The 26298-nt window shown below is 25.9% G+C and overlaps 1 protein-coding gene across 3 annotated transcripts in view; it reads left to right on the top strand.

Annotated features, from left to right (window-relative positions):
- LOC129981756 (uncharacterized) overlaps positions 1-26298 on the top strand; it is a 71167-nt gene that overhangs the window by 27803 nt on the left and 17066 nt on the right. Inside the window, exons 3-4 of one of the 3 annotated variants that reach the window (XM_056092745.1) lie at positions 5323-5400; positions 19718-19895. In XM_056092745.1, coding sequence (XP_055948720.1) covers positions 19879-19895 — 17 coding nt within the window. In that variant the 5' untranslated portion in view covers positions 5323-5400; positions 19718-19878. Of the gene's footprint in view, positions 1-5322; positions 5401-15490; positions 15603-19717; positions 19896-26298 lie in introns of those variants that run through there. The other 2 variants (XM_056092762.1, XM_056092753.1) reach the window with 2 other exon arrangements.

Genomic DNA, 26298 nt, shown 5'->3' with positions numbered 1-26298 from the left:
CAAACTTAGTACATCTTGAGATAATTTGCTAATGAGTAAGACACAATAAATACAAGTAATAAGTAGCATCTTTATGTCTCTTTTAATAATTTGAACAAGATTTCTGTCATTTAAGAATAGAGCTATATTTGAATATATTTCTATCTAATTGAGGTTTAAAGGAATAAAATACTGCGAAATTTAAAAATCGAAATAACAATATAAATTGATTATTGTTCGTTTAATTTTTTATATATCATTGTCTAGTGTATGATTTAAATGTAGGCGTCAAATCTGAGAATAAATAGAAAAACAGCAACATATCAAATATTGTGAAACGTTTCCTTGAGTTTCTTTGAAGTCTGTACTATAAAGATGAAATTGCTGATAAGTATTAACAGCATTAAAATTAAAATATAACAGTATTGCAATTAAAACTTATGATTACTATTAAAAATAATTTTGAGCCAGCGTATGAAATCTTATAGAAATTCAAATTTAACTAGTTGAACAAATTATTATCGCAAAGACTAACGTTGGTGTTAAATCAAAGAACTAAAAAGGCTAATAATGATTTTCAACTATAAAAAGTACATTTATTGTAATAATAACATTTTGACTATCCCAAATTCGACCATCTGCCTAGTCTATAATTACTAACAAAAAAGTTATGTTTAATAATGGTCTTTCGCAACATTACCTCTTCATTTCTTCATGTGTATTTTTTATTTAAATCAAGCTCAAATATTAACATGGGGCAAATATGCAAAACCAACAATTACTCAGAGCAATACTCAAAAAATTTATTTTTGAAGAATGAAGTTCAATTCAAAATTGCATTGCCAAAAACAGATAATTACAACTAAATGATTATATTCCTGGCATTCATTACTTTTTTCGATATCATTTCTTTTACTTCTAGGGCGCTTTTATTCTGTGGAATTGTTTCCAAAAGTGATAATTTAGGAATATACTTATGAGAGGATTTTTGCTTATTTTGGTGGAAGAAATTATTATTATTTATTCATAGAAGTTGCCAAACGTGAAAATAGCATCATGAAAAACTTTCGCAAGTATTAAAACTTGCATGAGAAATGCTTTTTATATTCAAGTACACAAAACTTCACTGCATCTAGCTTTAAAACTGTTATCACTCCGATATCGTCTATCGAATTAATTAAATATGCAATTTTACACAATGCATACTTTCAGTGAAAAAAATTGTTTCAGTTATAAAGCATAATAAGAAAATACAGCTTTCAAAATTTTTTACAAGTATTAATTTTGAAATTTACGTAATTGCAATCTGACATACAGGGGTATAAAATCGGAATACATTGTTTTTTTTAATAGAATTTTTTCATATGAGTATTCAGAAGCTTCATTCGGATGATTGCCCTGAGTTATTCCAATTATACATAATTTTTATATAATCTAAGTTCAGAAGATTACTCTAAATCCAAAAGAATGGTTCAGAAAGGATTATTAAAGTAAAGTATAGGGATTAGAATTCGTAACATACTTCGAAAATATCAAATAATTTATCATTTTCATGGTGTTCTTCAACAAAAGAGGAAATTCGCTGTCGGTTTATTATTTCATTACTTACATTATCAACTTCCGTTTCCTGGTAATATTGATTTTGGATGCATTGAAGTTAGGCCGTTTTATAATAAGGGATATAATATACAGTTTATGACATAATATTCTTATCTCATAATTAAGTATTTATTTATTCATATTTCCTTTGCGGTGTAGGTATATTTTACATTGCAAATTCTGATCTCTTACTGAAATTACTTTAATTTGGATGTTCAGAAAAAATGCGAAGCCTTTTATTTATCTATTATTCAGATTCCTAAAATAATTTCAAAACGTACTTTAATATAATTTATATATCTTATTCTTTAATATTTGTATGTTTTACGTGTGTTTACTTCATAAATTTAGCATATTATTTATCGTATCAAAAATATTATGCGTTCAATTTATACGTATTGTCTATAATAATTTCGTCGATATCAAGGCAGAGATTAAATGAAATATAATAAAAATTATTTAAATCGTTTTAAACAACAATGGAACACTAATATATATCTAATACATATTATTGCGATTATCAAAATACTTCAATCATCAAGAAGGGTTACAATTAAATCAGCATTTTAGAAATATAGGAGATAAGAGTTTTTTATGCAAGTGAGTCAAATAAATCCGAATTAATGATTAAAATTTGAATATCTGAAATTGAATTCAAATATAGAATTTTTTTCTTTTATTAAATTTTTGATTCAATACTTAATATCATTATATAATTATTTGATTATTATAGAATTATTTTTCCTTATTTTTTAAATTATTGAACATTGAATTTATTTATTTACTTCTACATTATATTCTCTAATTCAAGTCAAAAAATTACTAAGTTTATGTCAGAATGAATGTTTGAAAGTAATTAAATTATACTTCAAAATAATTAAAATATATTTAAAAAATTCCTATAAATAAATTATTAAAAAAAGATATTTTGACCAAGACAAAAATATATGTTATATGTAACATGAATTTTATGAAGAAAATATCTATAAAAATACAAGAAAAACTAAACCATGTTAGATTAAGTTATGATAAAAATAATGTGTCTTTGGTAGAAAAGCAAAAAAAATGGAAACCTTCATTAAGCAATATATTTTTCCGATGCACGTCTGGACCTAATTGATGTTTTCTTCAGTTCATTGCTTGATAGCGCTTGCTATGGAATGTTACCTTGGTTATTCTTTGAGCATTTTCATATTCTTTACCAGCGGCTGAAAAATTCTTTTGTAATATAGGCCGTCTAACGATGCCTGAAGTCTTCTAAGAACTCCGATTCGGAAGATAAGCTGTCTTCGTGCGTTCATGATGTATTTATTCATATACTGAATATTTTCAATTGCTTAATTATTTCATTTACGTTTCTCCGACAGACAACAGCTATAGTGCCTATAGACCACTTCCGTGGAAGTGCATATAATATCTAAGAGTGTTCAATTATTCTTGTTCTTTTACGGCGATTACTGATTTTATGTCATGATTTAAACTGCTTAACTTGCATTAATTACCTTAATAATAGATTTATAATGCAAGAATAATAACTTTTCCATTTTTTTAATATTATTATATTCAAATACTTGATAAGATGAACGAGAAATCACTGAACTTCATAAAAGTTGAACAAGCAATTTTTATTATTCTTGAATAATGCGAACCTTTGAATACAGCTTTCAGAAGAAATTAACATAACAAATAATATTTACCTGTTTTATCGATACTTTAAATTTTACTAATAGCGTAATGACAGCACCGCTATTATTTAATAACAATACATTTTCTCGGGAGAAAAAAAATATTTTTCTCGCTAAAATAAATTTTTTTTGGATATCTTTATAAAGTTTTTAAAGGCCATAATTTATGAATGCTGTATTACTTTATTTGTTAGAATACAGACGCTGTTAACCAATCTTTCTTTTAGTTATTAATGTTAATTTCTGTTGTTATTTATTACACTTAGCACAGAAACTGTAGGATTAAAGATCTAAGAGTCGAAAATTTACAATAAGGCGAAGGAAAAGAGCTTTGGTCATGATGCGATTTGAAAAACGAAAATTGAATAAAGATTTAATTTGATGTGATGTTGAATTTATTGCACAAATGACTCATCAAATAGTGCATGAAAATGCTTTGATTTAATAACTTTTTGAAAAGAACTTTTAATTTGTATTTTGTATGCCAGAGATCCAAAAAAACATATATACTCAATCGAATACAAGAATAACTTGGCTTGATAGAAGACGTATTTATTAGGTTATTTTCTGTTTTTCTAACTAATAACTTTAACTATAAAAGATTATGGATGTCATTCACTATATTTTAAGATATAATCAAAATTAGCAAAGCCATTGTTTATTGAAACGGAAAAGTACCAATATTGAGATGTAGCATACTTACAGACTGATATTCTTCAAATTGGATTGGATTAAGTTTTGTACCATGTTTCCCAGACTAACAATAATCCTCTTTAATAGGCACACAATATTTCTTTATCCTCGCTTTGATGTGCAACAATTTGATAAAATAAAAAAATTCGAAAATCCTTGATATTTTTGCAAAAGTAAACTGAAATTTAAAACTTCCATGTATCTTTAACTGAAAAAGGGTAAAATCGCCTATATGTACAACTTGCTAATAGTGTTACAAATATACATTAAACAGTTTTCTGCAATATCATATGGAAAATTTAAAAATCAGCCACCTTGATTTTTGTATCTATAGAAAGTTACATCTCATATTTTTCATAATTCAATAGCTTCATCTGTCAGTAAGACACTTTTCTTTGTTAAAAGTAGTTATTTCGTTTAAAATCATATCAATTTATAAAATCATCATCTTTTATTTAACATACTGTAAGGACACACGGTAAAAATGGTTTACTACCTGAAGTTATTAACAAAATATATAAATTACTACATAAGGCATAAAAATTAAGTTAATTACAAAGTTATTTTTTCACTTCTGATGGCTTTTTTTCATGTTAAAGAATCTGGTAAAATAAGAAATAATTGGATCAAAATTCGAATTCTCCGAAAAACAGAGTATTTTACAGTTTTTACAACTTTAAATGTTTGAAAATTAGCTTTTTAAAATCACAATTCAGTATTAGTTCAGTATTACTCGTGTTCTGTAAATTAATTAATTTTGAAACTTTGAATAATTAATATCAAAACAACTTTTGGAGTACAAATAAATATTTCTCTACTTTTGAATAAGTTATTTTATTTTTTTAATTGAATGTATCTTTTCTTACTAGTATATTGAAATTTAATATACTATTTACAATTATATTTATTATACAATTTCTTTTGGCTCTTTTTTTCAAAATTTAGGGCCATATTTTCTATATTTTACCACGCAGCTTGAATATATTAAAATACTGTAATATGTAAAATATTATAATTTAATTGAGAAAGGACCTAATATTTTTGAAATCGTTGTTAAATAATAGAATCGATTCTATAACCATCTATGTATCCTCAACATGAGAACACTGAACTCTCTCTTCTAGATTTAATGTTCAATAATCCACAAAATATGCATAAATTGAAAATCATTGCATTGTTAAGAAACAGATGATAGTATTTGGATTATAAAACGATGTTTCATGGGGGTTTTCTTTGACATAATTTAGTTGTATACGCAATTGATTTTGATAATTAATGTGATTCATTTTGTAAGTTAATATTTTAAGTTATTGTTTTATTCATAATGGATTTGAGTATATGCTTATTTACAATCTTTTTTTTTCAGAAATGGTCCATTCTAATTATGTGAGAAATAAGAGGGCCATATAAAAGAAATTATTCAGACTTTCATCCATAATATTCGGTAAGTTCAAGCGTGTGAGCATTCATATCAATTTTATGTAATATTTTCAGTTTTTTTCATTGGTAATGAAAGGAGAAACTTGATATTCATTTTCTTAACAGGCCATAAGGACACTTTAAAAAATGTAACGATTTTTCTTTAATGCTATTGTCAGTTTTTCTTTCTGGATAGATTTTCCAAACTGTTTAATCCAATTTATGATGAATGTAACGATTGTCCTGAATATTAAAATTGTCCCGGTTCGTCGGAACAATGGTTGATTGACGTTTTGATGATTGGCATGTATAGTTTTTGAGATAATGACATTTGACAAATAGATTTCAGCATAGTTTTAATTTTGTCGAGGGTTTCTTTTTCCCCCCTGAAGAAAACGATGAAATATATATATTACATTTGCAAATTTTATAAGCCAAATTTATGGAAACAATTTTCAACATCTAATATCTGAATTCCGCGAAATTCATTAATACTTACAATAGAGTCTTTTTTCAAGTAATCCCTCGATGTGTCACTGAAGTGATCGGATTCTTTTTGCTGCAATAAATATCTATTGTGTTGTGCTTTTGTCAAGCTTTTAGGTCATACACAAATGACTCATATCATGAGTCTGAAAACTTTAATTTCACCTCAAATTTTAATCACTCTGACCTGATTCCCACAATTCAGAATGCTGAGCATTACTAAAATCACAGGGAAATCAAATGAGATATTCAGAGTTATCTAGGAATTTTTCTAGTATTAAAATTTTAGAAAAGGTTTTTCCGTTTCTAGATCATTGTAGGTACTTTTAAATGATTCAGCTTGTTGGCATACTAAAAACGCATTTACTTTCACTCTGTCGAAAATTTAAAAAAGATCAATTCAATTCGCCATAAGAGAATTAAAAAAAAAAGAATTTTACAAGACTATATATTTTTTATCTTTTATATTGCTACGTTTCTTTTATTTTTACTTAAAAAGTATCGTTTTGCATTATTTATTTTTGCCTTTTATTTTAAGGCTTTTATTTCGATGTTTTTAAGCTATAATTTCTTCTCAAATATAAATTTTTTTAAATTAAAATGCAAAAAATTAAATATATTTTCTAAATAATGTTAATCTAGGATAGAGAATAAAAATAAACTGCTAAAATCAGTCAATATATTCATGAACACACACACACACACACACACACACACACACACACACACACACACACACACACACACACACACACACACACACACACACACACACACACACAAAAACCTCAATAAAAATACTTATGTTTCTTATTCTTCTTATTTTTCTTATAGCTCCTATTTCACCGTTAAATATATTTAATAATGTAAAGAACTGTAAAGAAATTCCCTAAAATACCAGAAAACTAAAATTACATTAGTAGTCATTTCGATTAATTTTAAGTTAACTAATGCATGAACACTTAAATACTTTGAAGAAATGCGAATGTATAGAAATATCTTTCACAGTGAGCATTATTAGCAGAAATTCTGTATTTGAATTTGCTTTATTTCTAAAATATTAGGATTATTTTTAATGTCCATATGAGTTTTTTCTAACGCCAAGTTTTCTTAAAGATCTAAAAGAAATTTCTGGTTTAAAGATAGAAATTCATTTGCTTTTGAAAACTGAATTCTACTATAAGTAGATTAGTAAATAAGTGAAAGCTGTAAAATTTCGCACATTATGTATTTTTTCTTTTATAAATTGAATTCAAAGTAGGCTACGATTTTTAAAAAAGGATAATAAGAAAATACGGAAAGTTAAGAATAATTTCTAACCAAAAAAAAAAAAAATTAATCACAAACTGTACATCCTTAAATAAAGCTTTTCCCCTGAATTTCGATTGTAATGGAAAAGAGTGAAGTTTTGGAATGCAAATGTGGAATTTTTACAATGATTTTACACTATGATGTGATATTGTGTAGTAAATTTAATGATTCATTCTTAATAAAAAGTAAAGCAGCTCTAAAACATTTTTGTACAAAATTAGAATGTAGTAATTTGAAAAGAAAAATATTTAATATAAAACTGGGAACAAAAAGACTCTTTTATGATATTCTTCAGAATTCAAAGAAAAGAAATATATATATATACCCATTCAAATATCATTGTAAAAATATTCCCTAATATAACTGACTAGAATTTCGATTTGTTATTTCTTTTCTCAATTATCTTTTTATTAACATATGTCTGAAATCAATTGCATTTTAGATTAGATTACTATTTCTGCATGATATTTAAAGAATGTCTCCTTTGCCTTTGTATTCACATTTTTCTGGAATCAATGAAAGAAAAAGAAATAATAAATTCTACTTGATTAAATTTGTAATTTCTGTGACTTTGCTAAATTTACAGCTAATATAAAAATCTGTAATTCTATTTAAAACATATTTTATACCTGAGGTATTACAATGCCAAAAATGAATGTACCATATGGGGCAAAGGGAAGGGACATCAAAGCGATTTTGTTGCAGTGGCTTCTTGTTTCCAAAATCCGCTTTTGACACTAATTCCAAAATTATATTAATAATTAATGAAAAAATTTGTAAGAGAAGGAATAAAAAGAAAATCTAATTATACTGAATAATAGAATAAAGGAGAAAATATTCCAAGGAAGTTAGTTATTTAATGTTATAAAAGCATTTCAGTTTGTTTTCGAAAGAGAGAAAGTGAGATTTTTTTTTAGATTGACATACTTTGTTATTTAATGGAAATGTGAAATGGAATGGAAATCGATAAACAATGATTATCGATGTTTGGATAAAATAAGGATATAAATAATGCATCTTATTAAACTTTAATGATAAAGATGTGCCCTATTTCTTCTTAGTTTCAGTTTCTTCCTACCTTTGGTTCATATTGCTATGTAATATTAGAATAACAAATAATCCGTGAATAATATTAGAATAATAAATCACCATAACTTTGAAAATAAATTTTTCTTTTCTTTTCATAAGACTATCAATAAAAAGTTACATTGTGAGATTCATTGCTTGTTTACCCGCTTTTAGAATATTTATTGTCATCTTATGCAAAGAGGTTATTATTGTTATTACAACAAACACCAATTATTACAAAGTTTGTTAATTATTTTTCTTTAAATGCTTCAAAAATTTAATTTCTAAAGAATTTGATTGCAAAAAATACTTGCACTATATTTAGAAATACCTAAATATACCCCGAGGCTATATTTTAGAAAGACGTTAACCATTTAGAAACTCTTAATTTAGAAATCATTTCATCACCTAGTATTGCTTCAACTCTAAAGAATCATCTAGAAACTCAACGTATCTACGTAAAGAATGTGAGTAAAGTTTGAATAGCTTCCAACACCCAACTGTGCTGATGCCTACCTGTGCCTTAGGTCAAATGAGTAGGAAGTCTCCAGAGAGGCGGATGGGGCGATTGCAGCCTTCTCCAAGGTCACGGCAAGAATTCGATGAACTCATAAGAGAAACTGAACTTACAATTATACAGCGAGGTTCTGGGAGCATTGATTACGTTTCTTTCATTCTTTTTCTTCTTCTTTTTTTGTTTCAGGTGGCCAAGTTCTTGTTTATCTTCCTTTTCGACCTTTTAACCGCGTGTTTCGAATTCTTTTCACTCTTTCTTTATAAACTTTCTAAAATTAGAGCAATTTTTAATGAGCATACAACAAATTATGTTTAATTAAACATTCCACAGAAGGAAGAACTTCTGTTTCACCATGACTAAAGGAAACTGCACTTACAAATGAAGCATGAAAATAATAAAACGAAGTAATTCATTTCAATAAAGTCTTTCATATTTGCTAAAAACGAGAGGCTACCATTCCGCATATAGAGTTTTAAGAGTAGTTAAGAATATATTTCAAAATTTTACTTTTCATATTTTAATGTTATCTTTTTAAATATCAAAATGAGAAATTCATTATTAGCTTTAATTAAGTAAAGTCCATCGGTATCATACCTTGTTATAATTTTAGAGGTTTGTTTACAGCGTTAAACATCATGAAACAACACCTAAATAAAATTGAGGAATCATTATTTTGTGGAAATATCTATGAATTTTCTAATATAATCTTTTGTTCTAAAACTAGATTATCTTTCTTTCAGAAATGTAGACAAATTTTTTAAAAACTTCAGTTTATAAGAATTTCTACTTTCTTACCTTTCTAATCCGTAATTTTATCGTAAAATCTCAGCTTCCATGCAGAATGTTTCAAGTTCGAAAGTCAATCCCACGAAAATACCTCCTATATATGAATTTGCGACAGACTAAATCTGTTGTCAAGAGAAAAACGGTTTCCCGCTGGTACGTTTGTCATATTTAGATGGGGGATGTCGGTTCAGTATCATCTCCATCATCTACCTTTTGTTTAAAATTTCGAAATCTACCTCCAATTAACTCTTGTGTGTTCTCTTAAAGAGGACACTAATGTTTATAAGAACAAGAATAAGTAGATGCATTAAAATCATTCATGACATTAATAAACGTTAATGAAGAAGTCTTATAAATGATTACAAGATTTACTGATTTTTTTTTTTTTTTGCTTACTTGACTACTATTTACTACTTTTTATTTTTTCACTTTGTTCAAACCATTGCTCTCAACCATAACTTCATTGTCTCCTCATTTTCTTTTTTTATTTTTAAAATATGTTTGTCATTTTCGATCAAAGAAATTATATATTTCTGTTATAGTTTATTTGACATAATATAATTTTTCTGATATAATGTATTTAAAATAGAAAGTGCGAATTTTGTATTTGAAATTGCCTTCTCTTTGCTGCTATTTTTAAATTTAGCGTCTATTGTGTACAATTTTGTTTAATCATTAATTTTAGAATATTGGTATAAGCATTGATTCAACTCCAATAAAAATGTATGTATACATCTCATAGATTTTTTAAGACAAAATTCAACCATGACGGTTAAAGAAGAAACTCAATGTTAAACTGGCAGGATAAAAAAAATCTGTTTTAAATTCTGTTTTAAATAAACTCGAGCTTACTAATACATCATAAGCTTTTTACTAAAAGTGAAAACGACTTAATGGTTTCTTGTTTTAACATTCCATCTATGGGTAACAAAAAAACTATGCATATTATTATATCAAATTATGTATACATGTATAGATTTGATACTGATGATTTACTGATTTAACTAATTGAGCATTTTGTTAAAGATGTATCATTTTAATATAGATAGTACATATTAATTTTCTTTCTTTTCTCTTGGCCACTTATCATTACAAAGATAATATAACAGTATAATTGAACGATCTCATAGATAAAAATTAATAACAATGATTTATTTCGTTAAATTTGCGATGCATGCAATGATATTGTTTCTATCTATAATTCATTTTATTAACAATTTCCATCCTTTATTTAATAGTTATATTCTTTGATCCTATATTAATTGCTTGCAATTAAGCACTTAAAATAGGATAAAAAAATCTAAACATTTAATAAAAGACACCATTAAAAACGTAAAAAATTTTAACTGAAGATTTTTTAAATTTTTCTTTTTTTTACACCATTTTCTCTCAAATATATTGTAATATCTATTTAATAACTAATTCTGTATTGCCAGTATTGCAGTATTAGAGTTTGGCAGACGATATAGCTCGATTCGTTTTCTATCGAATTAGGTAATTTGTGGTTGTTTTCTCTGCGCTTAAAGTATTGTAGTCAGAGAATTCGTTTTACAGCTAGCAGCGCTTTTACATGCCTTCCAGGGGAATGAAAAATGCTATCATTAAGAACAAGACGGAGTATGGTGAAAAACATCTGCTTAAATTTTTTCAGAGTTTAGCTAGCTTGAATTCGTAGCATTTACAACCAAACGGGTTATAAGAAAACTCCTTTTTTATGTAATGGTCTTTGATTGTAATTTCGTTATCTAGCAATTTTTTTTCTTGCATTCTTAAATGGATAGGTACTATTATAAAAACATATTGACGCAGGAATTACGATTGGATATATCAATTTATACCATTTTAGATAGGTCACCTCTTGCGAACATATTCGCATAATATAAAAAACTGTAATTTGTGAACAAACGTCACCAAATTTTAAAGCTTAATTTATTCTGCCTGTTTTTTTAAGTACTTTCAATTTATCGTTTTCTTTTTGTAAAAAAAGTATTTTATGATCGAATTTACTCTCACTTCCTGTTATTTCCAAGAGAATGGAAGTTTTGTTTGCTTGTGTACCTTCGATAAATTATACATTTTTAATATTTCCAGACTCTAATTATCAGTTAATGGATTAATATAATTAAATTGTGATGCCACATGAGAGAAGGAATCAGGTAATGAATTTGTCAAAAGCTGATTTCAAGATTCATAATCTATAATAATTAATTATCAATTTAAGATTGAAAAGTTTAAAATAATTAGAATAAAAAATTACTTTTTAAAACAAAATAATGATGTTTTTTTAGGAGGGGGGGAGAGACACGATTCAGAATGGATTTAGAAACGTTTTCTAAAAGTGTTAAAATTTGACTAGTTTATTAAGAAAATTCGCAATTTCATTCAAATTGTTTTAAACATTAGTATGAAATTTAATACATTCTTTAATCAATACTTTTCAGTTAAATGCAAAAGCTGTCTTAATCTAATACTATTTTTTGAAAACCTATTTTAAAAAGTTTAATACCTTCGTAAGATATTTTAGCATTTTTCCCACAATTAATATTCTTTTTAAAAATATAAAATGAATCTAATGTATTATAAAACTTATTCGTTTTATAACATATTATAAATCTAATATATTATAAAACGAATACATGCAATATTCTAAGCAAACTATTTCAGAACACTGGGAAAATTGCAAAATTACATAAAGTTTCGATTATACTTAAATGTTTTAATACTGATTTTACCTTTATAATGATTATTAAGGACTGTATTAGTGATTTATGTATATGTTCAGAATAAAATTTCATCGTTTTTATGTTAAACTGGTTGAATTTTTATTTAAACCTTATACATATTTTATAGCACATTATCTCATGTGAATCAGTAAATTAAAAGAGGATATGAATCTTTTCACTGTTTTTTGAGGGAAAAAAAGATAAATTACCAGATTTCTTAATCTATTTTAATTTGCATATCTTTATTTCCACGAGATTCCTTAAACAAGTAATATATTTAGCGGTTTTCGTTCCTTTTTTATAATAATGAATGATAGTAGAGATTTGATGAAAAAATTACGTGAATTTCGATTTTTTTTATTTTGCCGCTAATTACCTTCTTCAAACTTTTTTCATTTATCATAGCTAGATTAAGCAAATTTAAGTATAATCTTTGTACCGCCGAAGTCATAAAGAGATATCATATGCATGATGATAGATAAAAAAAAATAAAGAAATTGCTAAATAGAAATCAAAATATCGTTACATTTTAAAAAGGTTGATTATAGTAATTTGAAACAAAGTAAAAACAAGTAAAGATAAGTAAATCGACTGTGTTTACAGTATATTTAGAGCCTACATATAATAAAAACTAATTTTTGGAGTTACTTACAATTCCTACCGAACCGCAAACTTATCTGAGAGATACTCGTACTTATTCATTTATTCATTATTGTGCCAACGAATTTGGCACTTGTAGTTTCAAAACACTAGATATATAATATTCCAATAACACTAGATGCCTATTTCTAATACTCCATTATGTAAAATTCATTTTGAACACTAAATTAGTAAATCGAATACAATCGATGTTTGTCAGAAAAAACGCGGATTGACTTTCAAACAGTTTGTAGATGGATAAGCTTTGACAGTCTTGAAAGGTCATCATTTTGAAATGAATTATGTTTGTTTGTGTAGAAAAGGACGTTTTGGAAGCTTGGATTTGAAATATTCTGAAGTGTGTGGCAGATGGAAAGTGATAAGAAATCATAAAATGACAGATTCCTTCATGAAAATACGAGAAGATGAAATAAAAGAAATAATAATCTTATGTTTGTTGAATTGAAAAGAATTTCCTTAATTTATATCGAGTATTATATTTTTTCAGTAAATTCAATGAAATCTTCTATGAGATAGAAAAATTTAAAAATTTCATTTCTTTAATTGCTACTAATTTTATTTAGATTATTATCCTTATATATTAGCATGAAAGTGCATTTATATACAAATCATAGAATTGAAAACATTTTGCAAAAAAAAAAAAAAAAAAATACAGCATTTAACAATTCCACACTGCTGGTTATGCTTTTCAGTAATATTGAATCAGAAATGCTACAAATGACTGCATCTATTTTTGTTATGAAAACCATTATATAAGTGATTATATTAAAGTTCCTAAAGAAATATGAAATATTAATTAAAAGTTTTATTCTACAATTTTTTATTAGCATATAACTGTATTAGAGGAGGCCTAAATCTAGAAGTTTTATGAAATATGAAACAAGATCAAAGTTCTTAATACTTTCAGAAGAAAGAAAAGAAATTTTTTGTTACTGAAAATTGTGTTTTCATGCATAGAAGAACATTCTTTTTCAATAAATATTAAAGAAAAATATATGCAACGATTATTTATTCTTTCGCAATTAGTTTATTTAATTTATTTTCTATTATTTTTAAATCGCAGTCTTTTAAAAATGTAATTTCATTTTGAAATAGCAATTTTTGTCATGTATATATGAAGTTGAGCGTAAGGTTATCCTTACTACATTGAAAAAATGAAAAATGTTTTAAGTTTTCGTCTGATAAATTATTTTATTGTTGTGTACTTAAGATTTTTAAATATAATGCAATGAATTACAGAATTCTACTTTCAATTCTGTGACTAAATTCCGGTATCAATTATTTAAAAAACACATAAAAAATCCCCCTGGGCACTTTAAGTATTTGGAGTGCCGGTTTTTTTTATATTGATTGAAGTAACAAATTATCCCAAATAGGATGTGTTATCTAATTAATTTATTAAATTAATTTGTAGATAAAGAAGCTGAATGAAAGCTATTATGAACATTTCTAATGCGTAAAGAAGACAAGGAAAGCCAATATGATTTTGATTCATGGAGTTTAAGAATTGTTTCAGGAAGTTAACCTCATTTGAAGTGAAAGTTATGTTGAGATTGCATGATTTTTTAAGGCTGTATTTATAAGGCAGATTGACAATAAAATAATTTTTATTTTTATTCTCAAAACCATCACTTTTGATATTGGTAAATGGATTAATTCTGAAATTTGAAAATTATTATATATCTTGAGTTGAACCAGTTCAAAAGCTTTTTTTATTTTTGGCTAATTTAATACTTGAAGCTATAAACTGAATTTTAATAGTACCATTTAAACCTAAATATCATTAAGTACAAACCAACTAAGTGGCAACCCAGCATTTCATTATGAAAATAAAATAATTAACAAAAACACAATTTCATTTCGTATAGAAACCTTAAATCCAGTCCTTAGAGATTTAAAGTATTTATTTTTATAATTGATTGTGATTATTAAAGTCATTAACGTACTTAAATTGTTAAACTCTTTAGGTTGAGATATTTCTTTCTTTTATAAGTAACCGGTTTAATGCAAAGTAAATGGTAATATCAAACAATTATGAAAATCTTTTAGAAGTTAATGTTGAGTATGGGAGAAAAAAAACATTAAGACTTTTTCATTTCTAGATGAAACAAGAGTTTTATATAAGCGAGTACTGGATAAAGCTCTCAACGGAATTAATTATATAGACAATTGATATGAATACTTCGAAGACAATCTGCAATATAATTACTCGATCTAGGAATTTCCACTAGGGAAGGAAGTTACATAGGTTTTCCTTAATAATTAGACACAAATTGCAGCTTCCAGAATTTGCAATACATGTAATGGTTGGAGATAATGAGTACGAGTAACTATAGGCTACTTTGCTGAAAAGAAATGATGTTGAGGACTGCAAATATTATTTTCAGGATTTTTCCTTAAATATTTCCTTAAAACGTCACTTAAGTAGTTAATCTGTTTTTATATGGAGTTGAATATTTGGGACTTGTTTAGGAGAAAAGGAATTCAGAAACATTATTTTACTTACTGAAACTTTTTGATAGACCACGGGTGTGGATCTTCTAACAAAATAATGGTTCTATCCGTACAAATTATAGAATAACGTTTTGTTTCTAGGTAAATAATATGAAATCCAGCTAATAATATTAGAATCTTGCTAAGATTTCATGAGGTAACCTAAATTTAATACAATAATAGGTATGTATTCTTATCTGCAGAATTGTCTGCGAAAGTTCAGATATTTGAATTCTTTATAACTAATGATGTGTATAAGAGATCATTAATACTGAATTTTATATTATTATTTTGTTCTTGTTTCGATGTTCGTTAATAATTGTTTTTATTTCGATGTTATAAAGCTTTTACAGAGGATAAAATTGTGTCCATTTTATGTGACTATTTGATATAAGTTACAAAATATAATCATAATTCGTGTATTTTTATTAGCATTTCAACTTTATTATACAAATGCAGTTTCGATACAGAAAAAATATATTCAAATACAATTTCTTTCTTCCGGGTTTAAATTTCTGAACCTTTAAAACAATTGCTGACAAAACTTTTAAATTATAATAAATTTGAGCTATTTGGATTATAAGCTATAAAATAATTATCTATTGAAAATTAAGAGCTAATTTTTACCCATTTAGGGAAATACATTCAGTTTTGCGGTAAATTAAATTGATTTTCTATATCTCCCTCCGAATTGTTATTTGTAACATTTGATTATATATTGTCACAATATGTCACATGTAAGCATTAGTTCTAATTATTACTCTAAAATTCTGCATATATTGCATTTTGGTAAAACAATGAATTTTGAATGGGAAATATTTCATAAATAAATTATTTGAAATTCTTTAAAATATTTTAAATATTTTATTAGCAATTTTATTCTTAATTATAAGATTAGATTCAAATTTCAGAAAGAATATTTACTCTTTAAAGAGTATATGTTGATACTATTGGTACTCAAATTTTTTTAATATCGATGGATTCTTTCTTTTACCACTTACCGATAATTATTTGCCAGTATTAATATAGTTATCGTTAAAATCAAAACCATTATTTTAAAAATTATGTTTCAATTGATAATATGTTAAAATTTTATATTTTTTGATAAATATATATTTCAAATTTTTTAATGGTCGTATTTTTTGATATATTTTTTTAAAATATTTGGTATTTGAAACATTTCAAATAATAAAATATGCGATTACTAATTTTTTGTCTCAGTTATTTAATTTGCTAATATATTAAGGAGCATGCATTTTTGAACAAAGTCGCTCAACATAAACTTGATGAATATTTCTAGGTATGAATTTAATCATTAGAAATTGACAAGTGTTATCTTTTAGTTTTAATTACAATTTTCAATCTTGTCAGAATGGGTTCTTTTTACTACCGTAACTTTTCAACAATAAAAGAGATATAAAGTATACTAAGCTTATAAGGTTTAGAATTTGTTTTAAAAAACTGATGTTACTTAATACCATATGGCTACTTTTATAATTTTTGTGTAATTTTTTGAAAATAATAAAACCTTTATATTTACATTGCAATGCCATTGTCGAAAGAACATCATTTAATGCTATATTTAGCGTTTTCTATCATTATAACTACAAAATAAAAAAAATTTCTAAAAAATGAAAAATTTTAAGCGATAATATTTTTAGCGATTAAGGTAAAATATTTGAATTTTATATTGTTGCTCTAAAAAGTCAGCCTGTAATAAGATCCCTATTTTGTTGCATCATTATATTATTATTTTAGATTTAACTAATATCTCTTTGTGACATTTAGATTATTTACAGGTAGCAAATTGATCAAATAAATTTGTTTTGATTTATTTAAAGCATCTTTTAGTTGACTCAAGCAGATCGTACTGATTAATTAATGATTAATAAGAAATTAAAGTCTATTTTGAATAAGGAACAAATAGAGCATGAGAAGGTTTTTAATGAGTAAATTGCTAGTAAAAAGTAAATATTTAGATATGATATCGCTTAAAAATAACTTAGGTAACTTCGTGATTCATTCTAGATAGCATGAGTTATTTTATTTTAAAAAAGTTCTGTAAAATAGTTTAAAATATTGTTCTTTTTTAGCCTTCATATGTTACTGACATTTGAATACTTAAATGCAGTTATTATTCTCTACCCAGCCTTGTTTCCTCGTTACTCAACTGTCTGCATATTTTTACGACCTACACGTTAGTTAAAAATCTAGGGCATTTCCTCGTTTTCATCGAAATTCTCATTGCTTACATTCCAGATTCTGTTTTCATAGGACTGCAAATGAATGGAATTTTTTCCACCTAACTGTTGCTGAGTGAATACTTCAGTCAGCAATAGTTTGACGGTATTTGAAATGAATGAAATACTTTTCTCTTTAAATGGACTGAGAGAATTTTTGTAATTATGTCTTGCAAAGAGCAATTACATCATTTTCAGTAATTATTAAAATATTCTTAAAATTGAATTTAAATGTAATGCATTGTTCTGGTATAAGTTGAAAGAAGTGTATATTTTTTACAGAGTGATTATTTAAAGTACTTTTTGAAGTTTAAAAAGTATATAAGCAATTTTTCATTTTTCTATTTTTGAAATAATGCTATAGAAGAAAATATATCTGTTTTTCAATGCATTCTAATACAATAATGACCTCAATTTATAATCATCAATAGATATATAATTATTACATTATATTATTGATTTTGATTATATAATTTAAAATTTTTGTTTTTCTCCACCAATCTTTTGACAATTAAAAAGTTTTTATAAGCACTTTTTATTAATGAATGTAAATATTAATAAGATTTCTGCAATTAATATTTGCTGAAAAAAGTTCACGCTCATGTTCAAAAGGTTATAATTAATAATTTATGTTATAATTTAATTCTTTACTTTTCTTTTCGACTTTCGATTTTGTTAAATTACACTTGCATAAAAAAAAGAATTTCTGTTGAATAAGATTGATTATTTGTATACTAAGAATAATAATTTACTTCTGCTATATTACAATGTCTATAATGTATTAAGTATCTTGTCAATAACATAAAATTTAAACATAATATTAAGTGTGTAAACAATAACTGTAATGATTCATTTTTCCTCTATCTTTCTTAAATCTTACACTATACCTGATTTGAAATTTAAACATTTGATGTATAAATAAATAATATCTGCCTAGTAAAATAAAAGCAAATCGATTAAAATAAATCAAAGCACGTTACAATAAAGACCTTTGGTAAAATTAGTAATTCATTTTTTTGTCGATAGTAAAATAGTGGAGAATTTGATATTTATACTGTATTCCATATTCATACTATTACTAGTTTATATTATATTCGTAAAAATGTAGCTTTTTTCAATAAACATAAAATAATTGCTCTTAAGCTCACAATATTTAAACTGAATATATTAATTTTTGAAAATTAGCTTTACAAGTTTCCTTACTGTAAAAAAATAATTTCTATTTTTATATTGATTTTTTCGAACTTTATAAATTCTTGTATCTCTAAAATTTAAAAAAAAATTGGTAGATTGTGCATTATCATGTATAAAAGGAGTAGATTTTTTTTTCATTTCAATGCTCAGCAATTTTTTTTTCCCTCAAAAATACTTAAAAATAAATTTCGAATCGCGCAAAAACTATCAATAATGCTTAGGAGACATTTTTTTTGCCCTTCTTGCAAATAATTTGTTGCTTTATTTAATAATTCAATAACTCTGATCTTCTTATACATATTCTAGACGTTAATTATATTGACGAAATGCATCGAATCAGTTCAACACTTTTGTTACTTTACATTACCTTGTTGAAATATGTTCAGCAAATTGTTAAAGGTATTTCCTTGAAAATGTAGCAGACATTGTAGGGATTATGTAATCCAAAAGAAACTAATCCAAATTCCAACTTTTTTTACTGTTATCAGAGAATTATTAAAGAGAATAGTACGTGTATGTGGGTGGAGAAAGGCACATCTGCTTTTCAGTATAATGTTACTCACAAATCGAAATACAATGCTAATCATTTAATATCTGGCGACAATCAGTTTGCAACTCTTAATAATTGAGCAGAGAATCGCTAATGATTATATAAATCATAAACTGTTTTTTGCAATAATAGCTACTGCAGATGCTTCTCGGAGGGTTCGGTTTTACCCATATTCGCTTTCAGAAATAAGAACAATGGAAATCTGACTTATTGGAAAGCATATATAAATTTTAGAATGAAATAATTGTGTTTGCCATCATCTAATGTGTTAAGTCTGTTGATTTTTAACTTATGCATCATCCTTTTTCTTACAGATAGCTTTTTTCTTGAAAAAGAATATGAACCCGAATATTTATTCAGAATGTCCATCTCCTCCCCTGGATTCTGTGTGACCGAGAATCAAAGACGACGCAAGGGGAAAACGGATACGACTCGACCTTTCGGATAACCGCTCTACCGCGGCTGGTATACTGCCATGGAGAGTAAGATAACGTACATGATTTTAATACATAATATAGATGTAATTCTAATTGAAAACATTTTTACACTTATGCATAGCTTTATAAGCAGTTTACTCTTCTAAAACTTGTGTAATAAAAAGTAATACATAGTAACTATAAAATAATCAATCGGCTTAAATTTATTATACACCAAAATGTTCTACAACTATAAAAGCAAATTGTCAAACTACAAACGGCAAAATTGTCGTTTTTTTGCCAAAGGCTATTAATTCTGTATATCTGCTTCATTCATTACGTAACACTTATCTATTCTGTAATCCAATTAATTTTAAACATTATGAGCATGTCAACATTATGGATTTCATTTGTCGTAATATTTGAATGCGGTGTGGGTTAAGATGTAATAAACGTTGTAAAATCTTCCGAATAGCTGACTGTACAATATCCTGCTCACGACTAGCGTGAAATATGGATTTTTGCGGACTCCGCATAAAGAAATCTGTATTCACTATATCGCTTGAAATAATGGGTCTTCCAGGTTTTATTCATTTTCATAAACAACCAGTATTCTTTATTTGGCGAAATCCATAAAGAATGCACGTATAATTCAACTTTTCTGTTGCATATTTTTCTTCAAATTACTCCTGCACAACCGATGGGTATTTCGTAAAGTCTAAAACACAAAAAATAATCTCCTTTTTGAGATGCGCGATATTGAATATAAACTCCGCCTTCTTTTTTATTATTTAGTGGAAGAAAGAGTTTGCGTTTCATCTGATGTTTCATATCAATAAATGAAAATAGGGAAATATAATTTTGATTTTAAAATATTATCTCTTAAAACTTTGTTAATTATCGTGTAATTATTCTTATTTTAAATATTTTAGATTCCGAATAGAATAGTGTATACAAATTCGACCATGTAAACTTTGAAACATTAACATAAATATTACGTACATGCTCTTATTTTAAAAGCAATTTAAAATGCATTTATGTAAATAAATTATTTATTGAGCTTTTTTATTTAAGAGTTTTAATCCTTTAAGTCAAAAATTATATATTTTTTCACAAATCTCTCTATATAATTTCATTATAGAAGAGAATTCACAGAAAAAAAATATGCAATATGTAGTTAAACTATGAGAAACTAACTATGAAGAAATTTCGATTTATATCGTGTGTATTTCTATCTGTTATGAATGTGTTACACTATAAGGAAAGTGAAAAAATCGTATTACAAGATTTAAACAATTATTTATTTAAATATTTGTCCACATTCTTCAAAATTAAATTTTATCACTAATAGGGATGACTTTTCCTACTTTGCCTACAATCTGCTTCTTTCAGCATTTTCTCATGACTTTTCAAAACACCTTTGTCCTGTTCCTATAAGTCGGTTGAAATAAGATATGATAGCCAAGCAGCTTTATAACATTTTGGTAAATAGATGCTTCATGCCATAATTTTTCTTTGAAACTAATAACATATCTGTTACATGTTTATGATATAATTTTGAGCAAAAAATAGATAAAATAAAAAAGGGAAAAGGAAAGGTAAAAATTTAAAACAATTTTAATCATTTTACAGTGTAAATGTTTTGGCCTACGTTTATGAAATTGAGTTAAAATAAGATGTTTAAGTTGTTTTTCTGTAAATGCTTTGTGAAGTTTATATTAAACTTCTCAAAGGATATTTTCACTTCTAGCTAAGAAATATGATTGTTCTAAATGGTATATCTTTCAAAAGCGTTTCCAGTAGGATCCACATGATTTTCGAAGTGTATTCTCATATTCTCTATTATTTCTGATTTTCATTTTCTTAACTATCATAACTGTAGTGAATTATTCGAATCTTACTTACTACTATTAAAATAACATTTTCACTTTAAATAATGACCTGTTTAATAAATTTCATAACTAGTATCTCCTCATCTTTTTCAAAAATGGCAAAAAATTATTTGCTTCTAAAATATATGCATAATTTTACGGATTTATTTAACATCTTTTGGTATTTATTTTGTAATTGGAGAAAAGTTCCCCTTTATTGAAAATTTATTCATAAAAACAATCATTTCAATATTTTAATAATTTTTACATTTTTTTAAAAAGAAATGTGGCATTGTTATAGTTGAGACCAAGAGTGATTCACTTGAGTCCTAGAAATTTTAATATAGAAAAAAATGTTAAATGAACTCTTTCAACTGAAAGTTAAGAACAATAAATAAATGAAAGACAAAGTGAATATATTTTGTACCATGATAAAAATGTTCCAAACTGCAGTGATAATTTTATACTAAATTTGAACAATTCAGGTGGAGTAGTGCTTATAAAGGACTATATTTTGAAATATATTTCTATTCTCAGGGCTTTATATTTTATGTTAGAAATTACGATAATAAAAATGCAGTGGCTTGGTTGTCAGGAAACATTATCGGGATATTACAATTTTAAAGTTCAATAGGATTCATTCAATTCACGTCGATGATATAAAAATGGCATAGGTTTTATTTGTTTTAAGAAGCAGGGAACAAATAAATTTTATTCCTTTTCTTTTAAATTCAACTCTTCAGAATAAAAAAATGAAAAAGCGAGAGAAATTATTCAGGAGATTTTGTAACTTTACACAGAAGACAGAATTATTTTCTTAAAAAGAATGGAGTGGTATTCTTTGTTTTGAAACTGTTTTGGTTTATATTCAGGTCAGAAATTTTAATGTTGGACAATAATTAGACATTTTAAAATTCATATTACATCACTGATTTGAGATAAATAAATAAAATGAAACACGATAATATATGATATGCGATATCAATCTAATATCTACGAACTTAATAAATCATGAAAAATAATATCATTCATTTTTAGGAATGAAACATGGTATTAAATGCAGAAATTTGAAAAGAAAATTTGTAACTAAATTTACAAGTCTTAAATTTTTCTGTTTAAAAGACACAAATTCTATCGTTCCATACATAAAGTAGTGAAACCTATTAAATATTTTTTGTTATAAATAATTCTCTGGTGTAAACAAAAAACGATTGTTCAAAAATTTGTTTATAAATTTTAGTGTTATTTACGAATACTGCGACAAACTATAAACAATTTATTTAAACGGATGTTTACATAAATTATACTTTTAAACATTCATTTTAAAATACGAAAACGGAAGAGGGCATGTTCAAAAATATACGTGCTTGCTATTTAGCTGAAGACTATCATGATTTCGACTTTAGATGGCACATAAACAAGTATTTGACACCAGACAAAAGTGTACCATATTATTTCAAATTTTTGAATGCAACCCACATATTTCATTTTCAAAATTGAAAATTCATGCAAAAGTTTATAATATCAGCTTCAATTCTTTTGTCTTGCAAGCGCAATTTGCGCTTCCTGATACGTGAAGGAGTCCTTCGCTAAAGAATGAGTGAAGTTTCATACTTCCTAAAAGTGATGGGTATTATGAGGGTGACGGGTATTCCTGAGAGGCATAAAACTTTGTCGTCTCCTTGAAATACGTAACTGTCCCTCGGTATAGCAAGTCTCGAAACAATGGCCATGTCCTTCTTGAAACAACACTGGACTGCAGGACAATTGATCAGCATAACACTTTTATCTCTCGCCTCGTAAAGCACTTCACACTTTGGTCTTCTATGGACGCAGTGTTATATATCTTGCTATTTCATAGAAGAAATACTTTATTTGGCTATTTTTGGAAACAGGTATTCTTCTGTTTGTGTATTATATAAAGTATAATTAGCGCTGAATTTCATTGTTTCATACTTGCTTTTATTTACATTATTCATTCTTGCATATCGTCACTAAACTGCGTATTACAAAGTTTATAATTTAAACATTAAAGAATTTCTTAATTTTTCCTACCAGAAGTTTTCTTATTTCTTGTTTTTATAGCAATTTTAAAAAATTACAAAAATTTGAATATTTTTGAATTATTTATTTTGTTACATTTTTTTCTTATTCTATTGATCTCAATTAAATTAAACATTTTAAATGTTATTTTATATGCTTTAATATTTGTATTACCTTTTTAAGGAATATTAAAGTCTGTTGCTAAGTTTTGTCAGTTAATTATGAATTTCCTTTCAAACATTTAAATGCTTATCATGTGTAAACAGGAAACATTTGCAATAGATCATTTTAAGTACAAATATTCTTTAGATTAGGTGTCTTTGACGACCAGTCGGTTTGCCGGGAATATTGACTATAGTTAACACCAGTTAAATAGATTATGTATAACTTGAAGCTTGTATTTATCGCAGCAAAATAATTTTAATAACAAGTTTTGATAGGCATTTAACCCCTTTTATTTTAATAACTTTACTTATATTTATTATGTATACATGGAATTAAAAAAAAAAGTCAAACGCCATAATATCACAGTGCATTAGCAAAGTAACTGTTCGTATACGATATGTTCTAACTTCGCGGTGTCTTTCATGGAACTGTAAAGTCACTTTCTGTTTAATTATGTAAATAACTCAGATAATATAAATAATATAGATATATAAAAGATAATATATAAAAATAAAACAACAACAAAAAAGAGTAAAGATTTGCCAAAACAATAAATAGAGCTTCAATATCGTTACTACAATGAAATGCATTATTAAAAATTTTGCTAAAATATATTTTTAAAAAATGTTTAAATTCAGAAAAAAAAATCGCACGAACACAAAATTTAAATCATTTGAAATTGTTAAATTTTAAAATGGCGTAAAATAATTTTTGCGTCATAATATCTTCGGAATGTATCATAAAAAAGCGCCAAAATCTCGATTTTCTATAAATGAAATTTTTAAAAAATTCGCTCCGAGGTACAAATTGAAACCCCTCTAAATATATTTATGCCAAATCCGATGAAATTGTTTTGCTTGTGGAGTGCTAGAGTGCAAGCTTGCACACATTCTGACATTATCCAATATTTTTAATAAAGTTTGTTAAAGGTAAAAATTTTTTACACTTTTAAGTATGTATCTTTAATATTATGATAAATTCACAGACGCTGATATCACCGTCCTTGCTTTGATACTTTGATTGCAGTATTTCAAAACTTTTGCTCATAAATAAGAAGATTTGTAAATAAAAAAAAATTGCGTTTTATTACAAAAATATCCGTAGCTATCTTTACATCTAAATTTGTATTGATTGTAATATATTCTTGTATAAATTTATTAGTCTTCTAAAGATTTTTATCATATTAAAATTCGACAAATCTGTAACGTAAAATAATCGAATTGATAAAAGAATTTAAATTTCAGTTTCTTTTCATTTATGTATACTATGTTTACTAATATAATAAAATAGTTAACAAAAAAATCATTATTGCTATTATAAATGTATGCAAAAGCAATCTATTACCCTTGACCAGTATTTTATTATTTTCTAAAAAGATTCTTCAGAACAAAATGCTCATTTAATGTAATGAACGAGGATAATTAGCATGTTTTAATAAATTTAGGCGCTCGAAATCATTCTTTGATATCGAGTGATCGATTTTGATTATAAATAACTAGTTTGTTATGTATTTATAAGAATAACTAAGATGTTTTTGCTTAGATTAGTAAAATTAATCATAGCTAACTGTTAGAAGCTATGGATAATGTTGTTTGAAATGAAGACTGTAAGTAAATGACATTGTAGATATCAAAAGTGAAATGGTTTGGAAATCATAAACTTCTGTTCGATTCAACCGCAGAGACATCATACTAGCGACCTCTTTAAACTCTGTTCTGAAATACTAAGAAGACCACTTCTCATTTTTCACATTTTATCACATTCTAAAACAGTGTTCCTTTTGATGCTTAAAAGGAACACTGAAAAGGAAGAAAGGAAACTAAAACATTTTTGAATTTTTTGGCACTTACGTTACTAACCAGTGTTAGCTTTCAAATATGATATGATCAGGAATAAGATGGTAAAATGCACAGAGAATCCTTCCAAACTTTACAAATCCTATATAAATTTATCTTAACAGTTATTGATTGTACTTATATTATTCACCGTTTCTGATTTGACTTTATTTGTTAATATTATTTAAAAAAATTTTTAAGTAGTAAATTTATAGACAAAGAAACAGCGGATTCCATTTTTTTTATCATCAATGAATATGTATATTTTATCATTTACACAAAAATGAGCAAATCGTTTACTGTCATTGAAAATCATGAAAAAGGGAACTACGCATGACTGGCAAATTATTTTTTAAATCATCTTTCCTTAAAATATCACCCATCTTCATGAAAACTTAAGCGATTCATTTACACATTATTACTGACATTTACCATTAACAAGAAACATATCTATGTGGCAATTTGTAATTTTATAATTTTTACAAGATTAATTTTTACAATTATTCATAAGAAAATGCCAATGAAAGGTTAAATGGACCGTTGTGTAAGTATTATTGTGATTGTG

This window comes from Argiope bruennichi, chromosome 1 (genome assembly GCF_947563725.1).
Source record: "Argiope bruennichi chromosome 1, qqArgBrue1.1, whole genome shotgun sequence".
Classification (NCBI taxonomy): Eukaryota; Metazoa; Arthropoda; class Arachnida; order Araneae; family Araneidae; genus Argiope; species Argiope bruennichi.
Note: the sequence above shows the minus strand (reverse complement) of the source record. Positions and strands in the feature narration are given on the sequence as shown.